Below are 22617 nucleotides of genomic sequence, written 5' to 3' on the forward strand. Positions count from 1 at the left end.
TCTAATTAGTACTCCCCTGAGTATAGCTCTTTCCTGGGTTTGACACATTATGCAGAATATAATTGTTGTAACAGGAATGTTTGTTAAAAATCAATACCAACTCTTCTTTCCTTGTTAAAATTCTATCTTTCGGAAATGTTTTAGAGGTCAACTCCACTAGTTTATTCATGCGTGTAGCAAATAGTTATGGAAGACGTGTGGTAAGCAAGGTGTTGGACCAAGGCTTGGGCAAATAATGTACTTGTTTCCATGGTTGCTTACATTCTAGTGATGAGAAGTCACATTGGACAACAATTAAATAGACACATTAATATACATTGCATGAGGTGAATCGTGTCCCTGCAAAATGCATATGTTAAAGTCCCAACACCTAGTACCTGAAACACAATTGTATTTGGAGACAGGATCTTTAAAAAGGTAATGATGGTAAGTTTCCATATGTTTGGTGTCCTTATGAGCAGAAGGTATTTGAATACAGACATGTACAGAGAAAAGACCATGTGAAGACAGAAAAAAGACAACCATCTGCCAGCAAACAGAGGCCCTCAGAAGAAATCAATCCTGCCAACATCTGGATCCTGGATTTGTAGCCTCCAAAACTGTGAGAAAATATATTTCTGTTGTTTAAGACATTTAGTCCGTGATATTTTCTTATAGCAGCCTGAGCAGATGAATACATACATATAAATACTTAGGGCAAACGTTACAAAGAAAAAAAAAAAAACAAAGAAACAAGGAACCTGGCCTGCTTTGAAAAAGTTACTTGAGAAAATATCAATTGAGATTAAATTCTGAAAGCTAACGGGGTCATGTTGACCATAGCTACAGGATGACACATTTTATTTAATGTAAATGTAGTCAGTGCTCAATAATCATCAAATAAACATTCATTATGGCTGTTGATCCGAGAATGTCATCATATTTTGAGCTACAGAAAGAATAAGCAAGTCACAGAAGTCTACTGGCTATAGAAAATTAACTGATAGAAAGGATGGCTTAAATGTTTTTTACGGGTTTTTTTGGTGTTTTGTTTGTTTTGTTTTGTTTTGTTTGGAACACCTTCTTTCTAACTAGTACTGTTCAAGGAATTATCAAAAGAGTGAAACATTATAAGGTGGTTGAGGAAATATGATAAACACTATTGCTTGCTCCTAGGAATTAAATGGAATGAGCTGAGATGGCATTTTCAATAAGCCATTTGACTTGACTATAGACACTACTTCATGGTATTTTCTTGATTTCTGGCTCTTTGCTGGCCATGTTGCCTTTTGTCCAAAGATTTTGTCTGTCCCAGGTGATCAGCTTTCACCTTTGCTTTTTCAGTTAATAACGAGCAAGTGGTGCCAGCTGCCAGGGTCAGATCTCTTAGTTTGGATTCTCCCCCCTGCCCTTCTGGATTTAATTTGATTGTGCCATAACCATGTCTTTAAAATGTAGACTCACTCCTTAATCCTGAAAATCCCAGTCTGAGTTTGATGCCTCTGGTGACATCAACGCAGTACACTGCGCATCTGGGAAGCTCTGGGGAGAAGATGCTTTAATGGAATCCGAAGTGGGCTCTCTGCCTGCCTCACTGCTGCTTGCTTTGCCTTCTGAAGAGATGTTCACATATACCAACCGTTAGCTGTAAGAAAGCCAGTTCCATAGCCAAAGACCCTTGCTATGTCTCTGCCTGGATTTCTCTCTGCAGGAAATAGCTTCAGTACCTACAACTAATATTGCTCCTCTACTAACATAGTTTGAAGGCCTAATATATTTTGTTAACCCTCCTACCAACATAGGCAAACACACACACACACACCCACACACACACACACACACACACAGAGTAGTCTACTGTGATTTAAGGAAGGTTGCAAAAAAAACCCCATTCGGGTTTGGATATTTGTCTCCTAATTCTCAACAGGTTGTGAAGAGTCATAGCATAACCTTTTTAAGACCAGGCAAGCAACTCATCCACAAAATCCATGGTATCAAAAAGAGGCTACGTCTACTTTTCTGACTCCACAAAGTGCACCGGAGTTTTGGGAGTTGGGAAGCATGACCTCTGGCAAGGGGCTTAGCCCTAGGTACTCCCAATCAATCAGGACCACTTACGCCAGTTTCAAAAGAAGAGCCTTGGGTTGATGATTTCTTCGAAGACAATAAAGGGTGGGGTTGACCTACTGTTTTCCTTCAAGAAATCATGAATAGTGCTGGAGGGAGCATCCATGATTCTAGACTGATCCTCTCCTTCAGCAAATGAGGACAGTGAGGCTAACAGAGCAAGACTTACTCCTGTCCTACATCTGATTAGAGCACAGGCAGGCTGGAGCACAACCACTAAAGCCTGAGTTCAAGCTCTTTGCCCAGAATGTCTGACATTTTGAGAAGCACTACAAAAAACGAAAACAAACAAACCAACAAAAACGTAAGCTAAAACTCCATGCCTGTTTCTTTCGATTTTCCTTGCCTTGTATTTTCCCGTCAGAAAAATTAAAATAACATTGAAATGTCAAATCCCTTTCAAATAATTAGAGTGGTGCCAGTTTTCTCTTAAGATTGCTTACCATTTCACATGACATTCAAAACATTCTGCCCTATTCCTCCTAAGAAAACAAACCAGGTGGTCTCCTTTACCTTTATAAAATGTCCTATTTTCTTAGTAATTCAGGTTGTTTTGAAAAATACTAAACTCCATTCTAAGCATCTCCATAAAAGCCTTTAAAACGGCAGCCACATCCTTCATTAAAAAATAGAGTGTGACATCTATTGCTCAATGAAAGGGTGTGGAGTTTGAGAGAGCCTCATGACCACATGACCATGTGAGAAGTCCCCATGGCACCTGGTACCTTATGAAAAGTATAAAAAAACCGGGAGCTTAAAATATATAAATTAGGTTATGCAGGTAGTTGATCATTCATTGGAGAATTGCCTAAATGGATTTTGTGGTAAGGTTCACAGTCCAGCAAGACTGCTAGAAGGTGTTCTCTGCTCCAGTGAAGCTCATGACTTTCCACATGGATCAGATCTTTCAGTTTGAATTCTGAGAGATCTAATCTTGATTGATGGGGCACAGGGGAAATTAGAATGGGAAAGCCTGCACAAAGCAGGGCAATGTCCTTATAAGTAGATAGGCCCTTACTGAGGTAGACCTCATGTCACTTGGCAGCCTTCATCCTTCAATGATAATGCTTTTAAGGAATCAGTACTGAGCACCAAAAAAAAGTCTGAAGAAAGTATTACCTATTTTCGCAATGAATGTTGGTGTGTGTGTGTGTTGATACATGGATATATATATGGATATATATGTGGGATATACATATGGATATATATGGGATATACATGTGGATATATATATGGGATATACATGGATATATATGGAATATACATGGATATATATATGGGATATATACATGGATATATATATGGGATATATACATGGAGATATATACATGGAGATATATATGGGATATATACATGGAGATATATATATGGGATATATACATGGAGATATATATATGGGATATATATATGGAGATATATATATGGGATATATATATGGAGATATATATATGGGATATATATATGGAGATATATATGAGATATATATATGGATACACACACACACACACACACATACACATAATTTGCTTTTTTGTTTGTTTTTTTGATGGAGTCTTGCTCTGTCACCTAGGCTGGAGTGCAGTGGCCAATGAATATTTGCGTGTGTGCATTGATATACGGATATATATAAAATTTACTTTTTTGTTTGTTTTTTAGATGGAGTCTCACTCTGTCACCTAGGCTGGAGTGCAGTAGCAGGATCTTGGCTCACTGCAATCTCCACCTCCAAGGTTCAAGCGATTCTCCGGCCTCAACCTCTCGAGTAGCAAGCAGCTGGGATTACAGGCATGTGCCACCATGCTCAACTAATTTTTGTATTTTTAGTACAGATGGGTTTCACCATGTTGGTGAGGCTGGTCTCCTGACCTCAAGCAATCCACCTGCCTCAGCCTCCCATATTATTTACTTAATAATATTATACAGTTAATTTTAGCGAAAATACACAGACTTTTATAAAGACAACAGACTTTCAATCTAGTGTGAATCCCAAGTAATACAAGAATAAGACCACCAAGTAAATTGTTTTTGAAGACACAGCTTTAGACCTAAATAGCCACTTTCCTTAAGAGCCTTTTGTAGATTATCTACAGATGTAAAGCAGAGTTTCTTTATAATTTGAGTTATTTAAGCAACGGACAGTATGAACAATGAATATGGAGAGCAGCAGGATACTGTGTAAAGACCATGAACTTGGGAATTCTAAGGAAAAAGCTGAGGTTGAACATCACTTTGGCTACTTTAACTTAAATTCACATTCTCAGTTTCTTTCTATGTGTGTTGGTATACTAACTGCCTTATAAAGTTTTATGAGTTTTTCTACAGTTTTGTATGACGAGCCCCTAGCACAGTGCCTAACTGGCAGAAGATCTTCAATGGCTGCTGGTTCTACTTTCACATCCCTTACAGTGAAAAGAGGTCTTCTAACTTTCCTCATACCCACATATATCAGGCTTGCAAAAAAAAAGGAGATGACAAAAATAGAAAATAAAGAAAAATACAAGAAAGGGATTCCACTGTTGTCCTTCATCTTCCTGAAACTTCATCTCTACAATAACTAAATTCAGATGTCTTCTATTTTGAGGATGCATTTACTTTGCAAGTCTCTCCTTGATCTTCAATGCAAAAATCCCTAAATCAGAACTACTTCCTTCCTAAAAAGCCGAGCACACTGTACAAAGCTCTGGGAACAGGGTAGAAGGTGTGAGGCATCATTGGACTGCCATTTCCAAAGGAATTACCTTCTCTTTTAGATCTAGGATGTTAGAACTAGTCTCAAATAAACCTTTGATTATCTGCATTCTCTGACCCATTTGGGACATACCAAGTGTCAAGTATAGCCCTGTTGACTCTCAAAAATTATTGGAACGATTGTCATTATTTTTTCATCGTTCATATGAGATTTTCATCTCTTATAAAGCAAATGTAAGCTCAAGTACTTTGAAAACAAGTTTCCTCAGAAATGTAAGGGAAGAGAAAACTGTTTTTGTTTGATTATTTGTTTGTTCTTCCTCCTCTCAGATGGGAAAATAGAAGAATACACAAAATCTTGATCCATTTCTAAAAACCATCAAATTCAAATTTTCTAAAAACATAGAAATTCTCCTTAGGAGAGAAGAGTTTTTGAGAACTCTGGCTGCGCATTTTAAAAACTTCTTTTTGCTTATATCAGTTTCTGAGAGGTGGGTCTGAAATAACTGATGATTTGTTCCCTTTCTGCAGTTGGGTAAGGTGGCAGCTCTTACAAGATTCTCTTTCGGTCATAAATGCATTTTAATGACTGACATGCGTTTAATAATACAGACAGCACCTGGATTTTTAAGAGCAATGTGCTGCCAGGGCCTTCCTTGTATTAAAATTTCATTTTTGACCTGAGGCCTACAAGTCTCTGTATTCAAAAACATCTCACCGATTCAAGAGAAACAGCTCAGTATCAGCTCACATTTTTCTTTTTCAAATAAGGAGGATTGAGGTTTAACTTTTATAATTCAGAACATGAAAAATATTGTAATTCTAAGTGATTAACTCACCTCCATTACTAGAAATCTAATAAATTTTATAAAAATCTTCTGACTGCACAAATTCATTCTTAACTTTTATGACTCTGTAGCATGAGGCCCCTTCTAGCTATATCTCTTGAGTCAGCACAGAAAGAAGAAAAATGTGTTAAATAGCTACTCAACACTTTGTGCAGTATTTGACATATATACTACCTCATTTAATTGCCAGCACCAACTTATAAAGTATAATTTTTTTTAAATCTCTTGTAATAGGCAATCTCTAAGATGATCCTGGATAATCTGTGCCTGTTAATACCCAAGCCCTGGTGTCATCCCCTCCATTTGGACATAAGCTGGGCATATTTACTTGCTTCTAAGGAATAGAATATGACAGAAGTGAGGAGATGCCATTTTCTATATTAGATTATAAAAAGACTGTGGCTTCTGTCTTGGGTGGTTTTTCTCACTCACCCTTGGCAGCCTTCTGGAGAGGGTCATGAGGAAAAGTTGGTAAAGGAAACCAAAATATTTCACCCCAAAATATACGTCTTTCACATATTTTGAGAGGGCTGTTCCGAAAGAAGCAGCCCTGCAAAGCTGTCTTTCATGGGGTACTTGCATCTGTAGAGAAAACTTGCATTGATACAACAAGGCTTTCTGTGAGGTTCTCCCTTGTTTGGATTGAGGACTGAGAGTGTAAACATTTAAGAGTCTGGAAGAAACATCTGTCATTTATTCTCTCTAAGGGCTGATACCTGTATGGCTTCACCTACATTTTAAGACCACCTTGGTAAACAGAACCTCCTCGGTAAACAGAACCTCCTCTTCTCTCCCCTCAATTACCTGTCATGCCATCATAACCTGATTTACTATCTCACCTGTGTTTTGTTGCTGTTTTTGTCATTGTTTTGTGTTTTTGAGATGGGATCTCATTTTGTCACCCAAGCTGGAGTGCAGTGGCACGATCACGCCTCACTGCAGCCTTGGCCTCCCTGGGCTCAGCTGATCCTCCTACCTCAGCCTGCCAAGTAGCTGGTACTACAGGCAGGCACCCACATGCCCGGCTAATTTTCAGTTTTTTGTAGAGATGGGGTTTTGCCATGTTACTCAGGCTGGTTTTGAACTTCTGGGCTCAAGAGATCTGGACTCCTTGGCCTCTTGAAGTGGTAGGATTACAGGCGTGAGCCACCGTGTCTGACCCATAACATGATTTTGGCCATGCTCTAAACCCCAGTTCTTTCTGTAATCTCAAGGTGGTATAAAGGCATCAACCATCTGCCATTTCTTTGGGCTTTTATATTTTGTATGTCTTTGTGACTCCTGTACACATGTGTGCATGTAATAAAATGTGTATGCATTTTTTTTCTTGTTAAGTTGTCCATTATTCATTTCTTATATAGATTCAAGTTATTTTTAAATAACTTGAGGGGAAAAATATAAACTTCCCTACATGTGGAAGTGGATTTTCTGAAGCCTGCCTGAGCACATGAGTTTGGAAGCAGATCTTCCTCCACTGAACCTTGCCATGGCTGCAGTCCCCATTGGCAATTCAACTATGACCTTATGGGAGACTCTGAGCCAGTCACCCAGCCAAGTTGTCCCTGGATTTCTGATCCACAGAAACTAAGACACAATAAATAATGTTTTCAACCATTAAATATTGCTGTCACTTGATATGCAGCTATAGATAACTAATACACTTCAGTTTATATATGAGACAAAGTTTATCCAGGGCCACAGGAAAGGAAGGAGAAAATGAATTAATACTTTTAAACTTGACTGCCTGACTTCCAGACTCAGGCCTTTCTGCTATGCTCAGGGGTTCAGTGGGCCATTTTGTTCGCCTATGGACATTTGAATGTCTCCCACGGTCTGACATGACCATAACTATGAGAAAAGAAAAACAGCTCAGAGCAGTCTGAAATATGCGAATGATGCAAAGTATATTGGGCCCAGAGAGACATGAGTATGAAACTTCAGTCACACACCCTTCCCCTGAGCTCAAGGCACCCATGCTCCAGGCAATTGTTTAAAGTTATTTTTTTCCTGACTACCTGCCTCACCCATTATCTTCTTGCTCCTGGAATCTGCGATACAAAGAACAATGCACAGGAAATCCTTAGCCGGTATGATTTTAATGTACATTTCTGATAAACAATACAGAAACTACCTCTTTTTCGTCTTTAAAAATCTGCTTCTAACTGTAGCTAATCAGAGCATACATTCAGGGCAACTTGAATCTATATTCCCAGGTTGCAATACTCAAGCTTGGCCCAAATAAACTATCTATTTATATTAATATTGCCTTGGCTTCTTCCTTTTAGGTCGACAACTATTAAGTCATATCCTTTACAATTTAACTCAATTTTTGCTAAACTACTTGGATAAAAAATCCATGCAGTCCAGTTGAGAGAAAGGCATCTAAATTAAATTGTAGTATAATCCATGATGGATGTTGACCTGCGGTGAAAAGCAGAGGGAGATTTTTATTCAGACTGTTTATTCAGGGAGACTTCTGAAAGAACTTCATCCTTCTGAAAGAACTTCATCTATCAGCAGCTGCAGTCCAATCCCTGCTCAATCCTTGGCATGTGAGATTTGACCTCAATGAGTATTTGTCACCTTTGTAAATACACCGCTGCTTGAAGAACATCAGATATTGGTAACATAACAGAGAATGAGGGAGAGACTTCCACTGTTCCATGTTGAAGAAACAGCAGCTGGAGGAGCCAGGGTATAGAAAAATACAATTTGTTCCTAGACCTGCTGCATATTGCTAGACAGTAAGATCTGTAGTACATGGCAATGAAACAGTGCTTCCCAAACTTTGGCCATTTGAAGACCATTTAAAAGTGTTCCCATTCCCTGGTGCCATATGTACTTGCATTTACTTAATATATTTAAAGAAATAAAGAGTATTCAGTTAGGAAAAGAAGAAGTCAAATGGTCCCTGTTTGCAGATGACATGATTGTATATTTAGAAAACCCCATTGTCTCAGCCCAAAATCTCCTTAAGCTGATAAACAACTTCAGCAAAGTCTCAGGATACAAAATTAACATGCAAAAATCACAAGCATTCTTATACACCAGTAACAGACAAACAGAGAGCCAAATCAGGAATGAACTTCCATTCACAATTGCTTCAAAGAGAATAAAATACCTAGGAATCCAACTTACAAGGGATGTAAAGGACCTCTTCAGGGAGAACTACAAACCACTGCGCAGTGAAATAAAAGAGGACACAAACAAATGGAAGAACATACCATGCTCATGGATAGGAAGAATCAATATCGTGAAAATGGCCATACTGCCCAAGGTAATTTATAGATTCAATGCCATTCCCATCAAGCTACCAATGACTTTCTTCACAGAATTGGAAAAAACTGCTTTGAAGTTCATATGGAACCAAAAGAGAGCCCGCATTGCCAAGACAATCCTAAGTCAAAAGAACAAAGCTGGAGGTATCATGCTACCTGACTTCAAACTATACTACAAGGCTACAGTAACCAAAACAGCATGGTACTGGTACCAAAACAGACATACAGACCAATGGAACAGAACAGAGCCCTCAGAAATAATACCACACATCTACAGCCATCTGATCTTTGACAAACCTGACAAAAACAAGAAATGGGGAAAGGATTCCCTATTTAATAAATGGTGCTAGGAAAATTGGCTAGCCATAAGCATAAAGCTGAAACTGGATCCTTTCCTTACTCCTTATATGAAAATTAATTCAAGATGGATTAGAGACTTAAATGTTAGACCTAAAACCATAAAAACCCTAGAAGAAAACCTAGGTAATACCATTCAGGACATAGGCCTGGGCAAAGACTTCATGTCTAAAACACCAAAAGCAACGACAACAAAAGCCAAAATTGACAAATGCGATCTAATTAAACTAAAGAGCTTCTGCACAGCAAAAGAAACTACCATCAGAGTGAACAGGCAACCTACAGAATGGGAGAAAATTTTTGCAATCTACTCATCTGACAAAGGGCTAATATCCAGAACCTACAAAGAACTCAAACATACTTACAAGAAAATAACAAACAACCCCATCAAAAAGTGGGCAAAGGATATGAACAGACAGTTCTCAAAAGAAGATATGCATACAGCCAATAGATACATGAAAAAATGCTCATCATCACTGGACATCAGAGAAATGCAAATCAAAACCACAATGAGATACCATCTCACACCAGTTAGAATGGCAATCATTAAAAAGTCAGGAAACAACAGGTGTTGGAGAGGATGTGGAGAAATAGGAACACTTTTACACTGTTGGTGGGATTGTAAACTGGTTCAACCATTGTGGAAAACAGTATGGCGATTCCTCAAGAATCTAGAACTAGAAATACCATATGACCCAGTCATCCCATTACTGGGTATATACCCAAAGGATTATAAATCATGCTGCTATAAGGACACATGCACCTGTATGTTTATTGCGGCACTATTCACAATAGCAAGGACTTGGAATCAACCCAAATGTCCATCAGTGACAGACTGGATTAAGAAAATGTGGCACATATACACCATGGAATACCATGCAGCCATAAAAAAGGATGAGTTCATGTCCTTTGTAGGGACATGGATGCAGCTGGAAACCATCATTCTCAGCAAACTATCGCAAGAACAGAAAACCAAACACTGCATGTTCTCATTCATAGGTGGGAATTGAACAATGAGATCACTTGGACTCTGGAAGGGGAACATCACACACCAGGGCCTATTATGGGGAGGGGGGAGGGAGAGGGCTGGCATTGTGAGTTATACCTGATGTAAATGATGAGTTGATGGGTGCTGACGAGTTGATGGGTGCAGCACACCAACATGGCACATGTATATGTATGTAACAAACCTGCACATTGTGCACATGTACCCTAGAACTTAAAGTATAATAAATAAATAAAAATTTAAAAAAATAAATAAAATTAAAAATATATGTATACACATATATATTTTAAATGATGTTTTAGATTTACTGATTTTTACATGAAATATAATTTAGGGGCTATCCAAACTTCCATGCTAATGTGGTTTAAGAGGAGAATATAGATTTGGAAGTCAGACAAATTCAGGATAAAATCCCAGCTCCATCACATAGGAACATGAGATTTGCAAGTGATTGCCATGACTTCTGATTTCCTCACTTATTAAGTGAAAAATAGTAACTTCCTTCAGTGAGCGTGGTGAAGATTCTGTATGATACATGCCATGTTTGTAGAGAACCTAGCAGAGAGTCCTAGAAATGGTCTAGATTGTGCTAAATACTCCCAGGTAAGAATTCTTATTCTCATCTTTCCAATGAGACTGCTAAGCGACTAAGAAATTTAAGCACTTAACCAAAGTTGACATAGCTAATTCTAAATTCACTTTTTTGTTTTGTTTCCTACTAAGAGAAAAAACAAAACAAAACAAAACAAACAAACAAAAACGCTGGCCAGGCACGGTGGCTCAGGCCTGTAATCCCAGCACTGTGGGAGCCCGACGTGAGCAGATCATGAGGTCAAGAGATCGAGATCATCCTGGCCAACATGGTGAAACCCCATCTCTACTAAAAATAAAAAAAATTGGCTGGGTGTGGTGGTGTGGAGGCTCCACTCTGGAGGCTAAGGCAGGAGAATCACTTGAATCCAGGAGGCGGAGGCTGCAGTGAGCTGAGATTGAGCCACTGCACTCCATGCATTTTAAAGATGGCAAGACTACATCTTAAAAAAAAAAAAAAAAAAAAAAAAAAAAAAGCTGCCTCTTCAGAGTTGGAGTAAATTTGTGAATACTGGGCTAACCCACATCCTTGAGATTTGGATTCTGTATGTTTTTGTCAGGACCTCAACCTTTGTCAACTTGGATAAATAAGAAACTGATCCAGAGTGTCAGCAGACAGTACCTGTGAGGATTTCAGCTACACGTTCTGTCATTTTCTGAATCACGAGTCTCAGGATTCCACTCTCCAGGCTCAGCAGCAGGGTCCCCGAGCCTTCAGACAGCTCTGTGGACAGAAGCAGACCATCCTTGTTCCATGTTCGAAACTGGAAACTCACTGAGAGCCCATCAATTTGGGGGGTGCCGGGCAGCAGCAAATAGCTGCCGCTGGAGTTGATAAATGTGATGGGCACAATCTGTGGTTCGGAGCAGGAAAAAGTGACATTGCCCTGGAAAACAATAAAAGTCAAACATATAAAAGCCATTTTTTATTCTGCAATCTGACAGCTGATATAAACGACCACCTGGGAGCTGACCTTAATTTCAGGATCATTTCACATTCAGCGGCAAGATCTTAAAGAAGAAAAAAATGTCGGCTTTGTTCAGACACACTCACAAGATTACTTTCCATTCATGTGTTAAGGATCACAATGCTATCTGCAAAGAGGGCCATCCGAGAGTCCCAGAAAGAAGGGGGATGGAAGCATCCACACTTTCTAAGGAGTGTACAAGTAATTACATTTACTCATTATATAAATACCTATGGCAAGTCAACTATGTGCCAAGCTCACAATGTGGACATCAGCTCCCGCGGGAGCCTGGCAGGAGAAATAACTGGACAAGCGAAGGTTATGCGAGGGAAAGCAAAACAAAGGAAGGAATTAGGGAAGGGGTGGAGTACCTTGACTAGCCTTTTCAGTCAAGGGCACTGTTTGTGCAAAGGCTTGAAGAAATTAGCAAAACAGCATCCCTAAGGAATTCCAGGGAACCTGCCATTTCTAAGTAGTTAGCGGGACAGGAAGGTCCAAGTAGCCTAAAGGAGGTAAGTCTGGAAAGGTGAGTAGAGGCACAGCTGGAAAGTCCTCTGCTGCTTCCTGAATAGTTTTCTTTCAAACTCAGAAACAGTGCAGTGACATGGGCCAAATATTTAACTTAGTAAAAGTATTTTCAATAACATAGATGAGGAGTGGATGAGAAGACTTGTCTCGGGGAATATTAAGTGTGTATCGAACCCAAAAGAAGAGTAAGAAGATTATTCTTTGCATAGCAAAAAAGGGTAAAGATCCCACAAGAGGAACGCCCTAACCTGAATGGCTACCTGAATTTAACTTTCCACCGCGGTGGCCTGGTGGCAGAGTTAGATACTTAGTGTGGTTCTCAGTCCTGGAGCAGGGGAATGGTTCAATTCCAAAATCCTCTACCCAGAAAAACATCTGCAGGTCCCAACCATGTTTGTTTATGATAGTCTCGTATTCTTGAAAATGAATAACAGTCCCCAAACAAACTTCTACCAGTAGCACATTTCTAATGATTCATCCATCAATCACAGTGCTATGAGCATATTATTGCATGAATCATTTGTTGTAGTTGTTTAGATGCTTTCTTCCCTTTAGGCTAGATCCTCACAAGTTAATTAATGTGTCAAAGGGTAAGGCCCTTGATATCCATCAAGCAATCACCCACAGTATATATCACTCCACTGTGCCAGGCAATAGGATAGGCACTTACATACATATCTTGTGAATTCTGCACAACAATGCCATAATGGATTATTTTCTTCATTTAAAGGATGCACAAACCAGACTTAGAATAAACAACTTAGCAAAAGCCACGTGCCTAGTTAGCAGGGATCATGGAAGACAAACCCTTGTTCATCTAACTTGGAGGCTTTTGCTTTTAGCCACCATCTCTGATACCTCCATCTTCTGCACTGAGTGCCACCATTAAAAAAAATCCACCAACTTGCTCTTGGTATCTCACAGTTGTTTTAATTTGCATTTTTGGATCTCTGGTAAATTCACTTTCAAGAATAAAAACATCACCAATGATGGCCAACTCATCGTGGCAGGGCTGTCTTTTGGAAGAAGCCAAATCACACATGCTCTGCAGAGAAGTTAGGAAGTAGTAATAACTTTTATTTATCTTTTTCTTTCCTAAGGTCAGTATCATTTTTGTAAAAACAAATCTGCCAGAGAATAGCTGCATTCAAAATCTGAGGTTGTGTGGAGTGGGAATGTTCACAAAGATGAAGAAGGCAAAAGCATAGGAGGTTGCGAAAGTATCCCCTTCCCCGGAGTTATCTAACACCCAGTTTAGCTTCACCTAAACCCTCTTCTGAGTGTTCTCTGGATCAAAGCCATGGAAGGTGGCTTCAGGACAGTGGGGTACTAGAGGACCTGAGATTCTTTCCTTATTTGATCAGTTTGCTCACATTTGAGCAGAGGTCTGGCTCTCTTTCCTCAGTCTCCCTTCATTTCATTGTTTAATTGGCCCAACTTCTTGCGCACAATTCAGGGTTGCTCAGAATCTAAGGAGTTCCTGGATTAGTCCGCCAGAGCAAGGGCTTTAAATAAACACCTTCAGAGACTGTCACTGTTAAGATAAGGTTGTGAGTGGGGATGCACACCTAGCTCAACAGAGAGCAGGAAAACTTTGAAATGCATTGGGATATGCTTTCTATCCTTGGACAGTTTCCTCACTCACCTTAGGCCAGCTTCTCTCTCCCTTCCCCCGATTCCCTTCACACTTCCCTCTATCATTCTTGCCCCTATGCAGCCACTCCAGCTGTCTAAAACATGCCTCTACTATATTCTCCAAGGGCAAATCCAAAGGCAAGTAGAAGAGAAAAGATGTGGGTGGATGGGAAATTCCTTCTACACAGAATCTGACCCAGCTCTCTGGGCGCACGTGAATGTTTGCTGTTCAGCTTCCTGTCACACAGCTGCTGTGTGCCACTTTTCTGACAGTCCTGTCTCAGCTTACTGCTGGCAGAAATGACGTACGGTATTGAGGGCCATTGGTGCCACCTCCATTCACCAAAGTGAGGCGAAAAAAGAAAAACGAGCTGCGTGTAAAAATGCTACTTTTGAAATCAACATGGACTGACCATTTTCAATAGTGCCATTTGTGTCTCCAGAATCTGTCTCAAGACGGCATTTGAGGAAGTTCCCGCTGGCCATTTAGAAAAGCCATGAGAGAAGACATTACTTTAGAATTGTGTCAAAGGAGACATGGCAAATGGTCAGTGGCCTCTAATCCCTTTTAATCCCTTTCTTCAAATATCATTCCTCCTAATCCCAAGAAGGGCGCTTCATTCCCCAAAACCCCTTTGTCCCTCTGTATGTTTAATTCCATTTAAGGTTTCAACATTCATTCAAGATTTTTCAAATATTATAAAATTGTGCTAAGCACAAGTTAGTTGTACACATAAATGTGACCTGATCCTTTGCATGCTATAGTAATTCAATTCACTTTATATACTTACTCTAATTTACTGTAATTGGTACAAAGTATGTCTGGCAGGGAAGGGTGCATTGATCAAACCTTCAAGGTAAAACCACTGGCTTTGACCTCATAAGTGAGACTGAAAGGAGGTCAGTGAGCTACCATGGGTCCTTTTTCCCTCCCTATATTTTATAAGAACTATAGGGTCTTTCATTGTCCAAAAAAGGAAGTCACTCTTTAAGGAAGGAATGAAATTCTTGCTGTCTGAGTGCTTTTCCTTACCACACTCCTCAAGCTCCAGTTGAACCGTGGACTCCTCTGTCTGACTGTGACTGCCATTCAAGATGATAATGAGACCTCCCCAGGGCAGCAACTGCCACAAGTCACTGGTTCCTCCAAGTGTCGTCTCCTGTTGTTCCTAAGATGGTAGTTCTTAGTGCCCTATAGTTTCACTCTCATATGTGCCCCTTCTCCAACAATCAAGGTGTTCAGAAGTGCTGGGCCAAAGATGGAGTAGATGTTTGCCCCTGGGGTTCCCCAAACTATGTCTTTTTTTTTTCTGACAAAAGACTCTTTCCTTGAGCTAACTCTAGTCAGGCTCCTCTGAGTCCTCCTTTGGACTAGGTGTGACGTTGGGCTCTGTCCATGGCCCATTTTTTTCCAGTTTTAGCAAGAATTCTGCAGAGTCAGAATACAAAACCTCCCACCTTGGTCTGACCTCCTTGGATATATTATCACACTTGCCTGCCTTCAACAAAGCTCCTGTTGGGCTAGTTTAGAAAGAAGTACCCCACCTCTAAGTAATTTTCCATTCCCTGACCCCCACCCTACTCCGTGGCTATAAATCCCCACTTTTCTTTATTGTGCTCAGTCTTTGCTCCCACTATAAAACCCCATTTAGTAGCCCCCCTTATCATCTTTAACAATTGTAATGAATATTTTTTTCCAACACTTCTCTACAGACCCACTACAGTCTTTTCTTGGTCAGCTCTGCTGTGCCATGCGGTGCCCGGATTAAACATTATTTCTGGGTGTGTCCCTGTGTGTTTCTGGATGAGATTAGTATTAAAATTGGTGGACTTGGCAAAGTACAGTGCGCTCCCCACTGTGGATGTGTATCATCTACTCCGCTGAGGGCACAGAGCAAAATGCAAAGGAAGGAGGAATTTGTACCTTTTTGTTTCCTTCCTCCCTGCTTGATCGAGAAATTTCATCTCGTCTTCTCTGGCCCTCCGGCTGGGATTTACACCTTCTGGTACTCAGGCCTTCAAACACAGACCAGCACTGACTTTCCTAGGTCTGTAAATCATTGGTCTTCCCAGACTCTGTAGTGCAGTGAGCCAATTTTTCATCATAAATCTCAATCTCTCTTTCAAATCTATTTCTCTTTCATATCTGCATTCCACATATATAGAGATCCTGGCCCTACTTTTCTGGAGAACCCTGATTCATACCAATAGCCATGTGGGAGAGTGAGGAAAGATAACAGATCCATGAGAAATTTGCAGGTACAACTGATAGAAGGTGCTGACTGGGGAAGGGGCTGGAGGGGCAAGCATGGTTCCCATTCTTCCCTGAGAGCACAATGGATTTCAAACAGGAAAGCACAGATGGCTGCTGACTACTGATAGACCGTCACCTCCCTTGGATTGTGTCCCCAGTCATCGGCACTACCCTCACTAGAGTGAGGAGATACACTAACAGCAAAGCTGTCCTCTAGACACACGCCATGCCTTCCTCCCTCCACCAGGCATGACCTCTTCATTCCTCTGCACCCTCCACCCCCACTTTTGCTCTGCAGGGCCCAGTAAGCCTTCTGGGCTTGCCCATGCCCAGTCCTTTCCTGACATCCATCTCACAGTGGCTGCCTTCTCCACGGGCTTCCGGTGGTGTGTGCTACCTGTGGAAATCTATTATATTTCTTCTACTGCCTTGTAGTAATTAGCTACTTTTTGATAACTGCCCGTGCCTTATATAACAGGTTTACAATTTGGTATAGAGCATCTTGCTCTGAATTCTAAAGAAAGTAAGAGTGTTAAATTTAGGCAGAACTAGATTCCTGTTACAAATATTTACTGAAAAAACCATGCCTTTCTCTGGTCCTCATTGTTTCCTTTATAATCTGGGGAATAATAGTAGAGGGATGATTTAAGACCACATGAGACCACGTGCAACATGTCTAGCATTGCTCCTGGCTTATTATTTTTCTCTCTTCCCAGGTCTGACTCTTTTCTTGGTGGCCAGAGGTGAGTCACTTCTAGAGGCTTAGGTTTCTTTTCTGTAACCTGAGGCAATTGAACTGGAGGGCCCTAATATTCCTACTTGTTCCCCTAACCTTGGGTATCTGAGGCTGAAGACCCACATCTTTACCATCTGTCTTGTCTTTGGAGAGGATTTAGGGATGATCTGAATCATTCTGTTGTTGGCATGAGAAGTGTAACCAAGTATTTACATTTTAGAAGACTTTTTCTTTGAATGATTCAGGCTCTAAAGAGGAAAACTTAGGCCTCTTCCCTAGTAATTCCTGTCTCGATGCAGGAAAGAGGGCAAGAATCACCATACATGATAATTATATTAAAATAAAAAGGAAGTGAGCAAAAGATGATATAGTTTTACATGTTAAAGAAATAAGAAGGCAAGCGTGGTAGCTCACATCTGTAATTCCAGCACTTTGAACGGCTGAGGTGGGAGGATCACTTCAATCCAGGAATTTGAGACCAGCCTGGGCAACATGATGAGACCCAATCTCTATTTAAAAAATAAATAAGAAACCTGATATTTTAAATCACACTTACGAGAGTATAATAACCAATTGACTGATTATGTTTCCCCCCGCTCCCCCTCCCCAGAAACTGGAGCCTAAAATATTTTACAAAGAGAAAGCTAGATTAATGCTGAGCTGTATGAGGAACCAAAATGGTTGTGACTTTCTAGCAGAAGGCAAAATGGGAGAAATTATATGTGACCACTTAGACAGGTGCCAGTTCAGGGGCTATGCAATGAAAACCAGAAGGAAACCACGAGACAGAACGAAGTTCCTGAGCAGCGCCTTCCTTGAAGACGTATTCAGGTCATTCTGCCACCAAACCAGAAGTGCGCCGAATGCTGATGGAAATCCAATGAAACCCATCCACCTAAAAGCTTGCCTCTGTGGCAGAGAAACTCATCCAAAAGGAGGTACTGCAGTAATAGCATAATTACCGCGATCATCTCATGACTGATGGACGGGAGTGTCATGGCAGAAGGTTTCCTTCCTCAAGACTTTTGACACAGAGAACACAGTAGTACTTAAGTCTTTGTCATGTGACTCCAGAACCAATCGAATGAATTGACACTTATCCATTACACAGAGGAACAACTTCAAAAGATGCTGCTCTGCTGACAGACACAAGGATGGAACCACTGCAGTGATCTGAATGTGACTGTATAATAGAGAGAATAGACTGAAATGTGTTGAACAGCGAGCTCAGGCCTCCATGTTAGTCAAACATTCCTAAACCTGGACTCTCTTATATTCATTGATCACTGGGTATTTTAGCCAGGTCTCAGCACATGGCATAGAAGCCATAATTTACTAAGCTAGAACAAGTACCTATCAGAACTGAGAAGAGAGACATTCTTAACAAATGGCTTCATTGGTACTCATTTCCTGGCTTTATGATTAAACATAATCCTTTGGTTATTTCACTGAAGATCATTGATTTACATGAAATACTTTAGACCTTAGCAACAAAAGACAATTCTGCTTGAATTTCCCATTTGGATGTTGGCTTTGCCTTATATCTCTGCTAGGACTCCATCCTCTTTCAAGACTTTTACTGACTTACTTGCCAACCCTAGGTTGGCTGCATAGACAATAGGTTACGCTAAAGTGAGCCATCACTGATAAATGGCTAGAGGTATTTCTATTAGGGGGCATTATTCCTCTAGTCAAACATTGAACATTGGCCAGTTATTTAAGATATTCAAGCACATTCCTTTTGGACTCATTTCACTACCCAAAGACACTATTACTATTTACTATTAGTCACTGAAGCCATTTAGCTATTCTGTGGAAAACTCCAGAAAGTTGTTGGCTGCTCTGCTTTAAATGAAAACCTGAAAATAAAAAAGCTATAAATAAAAAGCATGTGAGGACCATGCAAGATCCAAAGTCTCTAGCAGATTCTCAACCAGGCTGTCACCACTGCTCCCTGACTCTCTTTCCCCTAAGGCTTCACGTCACCCTTCAAACACTGCTTATCAGCTCAACAGTAAAGTTCTGGTTTGACCTTGAGTCACCTGGGAAGAATAAAACAAGAATAAGAGACTACTCTCTATTGAAAAAAGACCTGAGGTCATAGATCCAGGTAGCTGGGGATAGGCTACGACTAAAAGGAGAGTGCATCTGAATCCAGTCTGGTAACCAAGGCAGAAGCCAGAAAATGGCAATGCATGGGTGGGCGAGGAAGGTGGAAGGCAGACAGATAGTCTACTCCCATTGAGACTCCTCCACTGTAGGGACAATGAGGTCCTGATACATCCTTCATTATTCCTGAGAGGAAATAATAAGTCAGGTGTGGCTGGCCCACCACTCAAGGTGACTAATTTTTAAGACCTGAAGAGAATACAGCAGGCCCAGCTTGAAGTTCTGCTTACCTTGACTATTTTACAAGTTTCTTATGTGTGACACTTCCAAGGGTTACATTACTGTGCTGAGTTGTTATTTACAAAACTTTTTCATTGTGGGTGTTTGTTTTGTTTTTAATCATCATCTAGACATCACAACACCCTGGTGTGTAAAAAATAAAGCTGGCAGTGCAAAGCTGAGCTTCAATCATGAGGCATCAAACAAAGCCAATCAAGCATTTATAAGCTGGAGAAAATGATCTTGATTCAATCTAATTTGCGGGGAAAGATTTCAAAGCCAGTTCTTGATTTTCCAAATGAGTACAACCATTTCTAATTTGATTTGTCTGAGAACTACCAGCACTGACTGGCATGCTATCAGCAAATATAGGGAAAAGGCTGCCCTGCGAGCTCAAGCTACCCTCCTATTCTCAAACTCAGGGAGACTCAGGAATCAAATGAAGGCTCTTTTTCATTTTTGGGAAAGACAGGCTCCTTCCTTTTTTTTTAAATTGACTTATTGAGCAGTTCTCTATTAAGCAGCTCATATGGGCCACCTTGACTCTCACGACTAAGGATACAGTGAAGGAGTGAGACAGACTCAGATCTGCCCACCTGGAGCTTACATGGCAGCAGGATAAGGGTCATGGAACATGTCATCACAGCTATGACCAAGTGCCATGAGGGAGACGTGTATTCTGCTGGGAGAGCATGTAACAAAGCATTGTAACAGGACTTCGTGAGGTGCCTTTGGATTTGACCTTTGTAGGACAAGTAAGAAGGAATGAAGCTGGGAATACGACTTGGGTGGAGAAAGAGAAAAGAGGGAAGGACAATTACTGAAAAGAAGGTCATAATGCATGTTAGGAATTTAAGTGAAACTAAACACGTGGCACTACTATGGACAGGCAACATTCTGCCTCTGCCAAAGGAGGCTTTCAAGGGTAAAGATCATGCACATTGGGGTTTCATTTGAGAGACATCCAGGAGAGACACACTTTTAGAATTGGAAGGAAGGCCCTGCTAATGGCCGTGGTGCGTGGACAGGCTGGAAGACGGTTCGCTGCATCGCCTTTCCTCTGGCCTCCCAGCAGCTGCCTAGGCACAGGCACCAGTAAACGGGGACCTACTAGAGGCACATGCTGCCTTTGGCCTCAGAGACTGTCTCTTGTCTTTGCTTTTTTTTTTTCGCCCTCCCAAATCTACTTTTTATTATCCGTTAGCAAATATTGCACAAAGCTATTTGGAACTGTGAATCAAGAAGCTCAAAAATATTAATACGCATTTTGACACTCTACTTTCACTTCTAGAAGTCCTCAGGAAATAATTTGAAATTGGACTAAGATTTACACACTGAGAACCATTATTTAAAATAATACAAAACTGGGTCTGAAATTATAGAAATATTTAAGTAAATTATGGTACATGTATATGAAAAACTCTTTTGCCACCACTAGTAGCGATGTTTATAGCAAGCAAGAAAATTGCTTAGAACATTAAATTGAACAAATAGAATACAAATTTACACATATGAATCAGGTGAAATATACCTATATAAATATGTAGGCACAGAAGCATGACTAATATACTAAATAGTGGCTCTTTCTGGGTGGTGGAATTATGGCAATTTTTATTTCCATACTAAAATATTTTGTATTTCCAATGTATTTAAAATAAAGAGATATAGCTTTATACTAGGAGTTTCAGTTAAATAGTATTCTGTATGTGAATTCATTTGAAGGCTTTCATGACAAAAATATTCAGGATCAGTAATTGCTATTAGAAAATTAGTGTAGATTACTGAAAGAAATGATAGAAGATAGTCCAGGTAGGAATAGAACCAGCTAGGCTTGAAACCCAATGACTACTACCTTTCAAATGATTTTTACTCTTGCATAATTTCAAAATTGCTTGTCTCCTCTACCGCAATCTTTAGTCATGTGTCTAGTCTACTCACATAAGACAAAAATAACAAGTCATTATCATAGTAAGGTGTGATGGTTAAATGTAGGTGTCAACTTCACTAAATTAAGGAATACCTAAAAACCTGGTAAAGCATTATTTGTGGGTGTGTCTGTGAAGGTGTTTCCAGAGGAGACATGTGAGTCTGAGTGCAGTAGGAGGGGAAGATCTGCCCTCAGGGTCGGCAGGCACCATCCAACCTGCTAGGGGCCTAGAGAGAATAAAAACAGAGAAAAAAATGAACATGTTCATCTATCTACAGGAGCTAGGATATACTCTTCCTCTTCTGTCCTTGTACAACAACTCCAGGCTCCTCAGCCTTTGGCCTCTAGGTCTTACACTGGTGCGCCCCACCCCCTTGGGTTCTCAGGCCTTTGGCCTCAGCCTGAGAGTTACACTATTGGCTTCCTTGGTTCTCCAGCCTTCAAACTTGGAGTTAGTCATGCTGTAAACATTCCAGCGTCTCCAGCTTGCACATGGCCTGTTGTGAGTCCTCTCAGCCTTAACAGCCATGTGAATCATTTCCCCTAACACACACACACACACACACACACAGACACACACATACACACACAGTCTCCTATTGATTCTCTCTAGGGAACCCTTACTAACACATAAGGCTAAAGGAAATGGAGTGTGTGTGTGTGTGCGCGCGCGCACACGCGCGTGTGTGTGTGTCTATGGTTTCCTTTTGTCTCCAAACTACTTTTTTTTAGCCCACAAACAAAACAACTGTCCACTTCACATACAAGTATATGTTGCTTTTCTAGACTAAATTCACTTTAATAAGGATTAAATATTCTTAGCTCTGAAAATATGAGTACCTTTGTTCTTGAGTAAAGATATAAAAAATAGTAGGTGTGTGTGAAGGGCAAGTACCATCAACTGGCCTGGAAAACAAAACAAATTTTCAGCCCAATAATGAGTATGTTATAGAAGTCAACTTCTCAATTTAATCAATAATATTTATAACATAGGAAGGATCATATGTAATTATCTTTAATGAAGTACTTTTAAGTTAAAACATTAATTAAGACAGGGTGCGGTGGCTCACACCTGTAATCCCAGAATCTTGGGAGGCTGAGGCGCGTGGATAATGAGGTCAGGAGATCGAGACCATCCTGGCTAACATGGTGAAACTCCCTGTCTATTAAAAATATAAAAAATTAGCCGGGCATGGTGGTATGTGCCTGTAGTACCAGCTACTCAGGAGGCTGAGGCAGGAGAATTGCTTGAACCTGGGAGGAGGAGGTTGCAGTGAGCTGAGATCATGCCACTGCACCCTAGCCTG

The 22617-nt window shown here is 40.4% G+C and overlaps 1 protein-coding gene across 1 annotated transcript in view; it reads right to left on the reverse strand.

The window, feature by feature from the left end:
• The window catches only part of CNTNAP5 (contactin associated protein family member 5), an 861846-nt gene that overhangs the window by 396417 nt on the left and 442812 nt on the right, over positions 1-22617 (reverse strand). Inside the window, exon 8 of the mRNA XM_015109883.3 lies at positions 11497-11761. Coding sequence (XP_014965369.3) covers positions 11497-11761 — 265 coding nt within the window. The remainder of the gene's footprint in view (positions 1-11496; positions 11762-22617) is intronic.

This window comes from Macaca mulatta, chromosome 12, assembly GCF_049350105.2.
Source record: "Macaca mulatta isolate MMU2019108-1 chromosome 12, T2T-MMU8v2.0, whole genome shotgun sequence".
In the NCBI taxonomy this organism is placed as follows: domain Eukaryota; kingdom Metazoa; phylum Chordata; class Mammalia; order Primates; family Cercopithecidae; genus Macaca; species Macaca mulatta.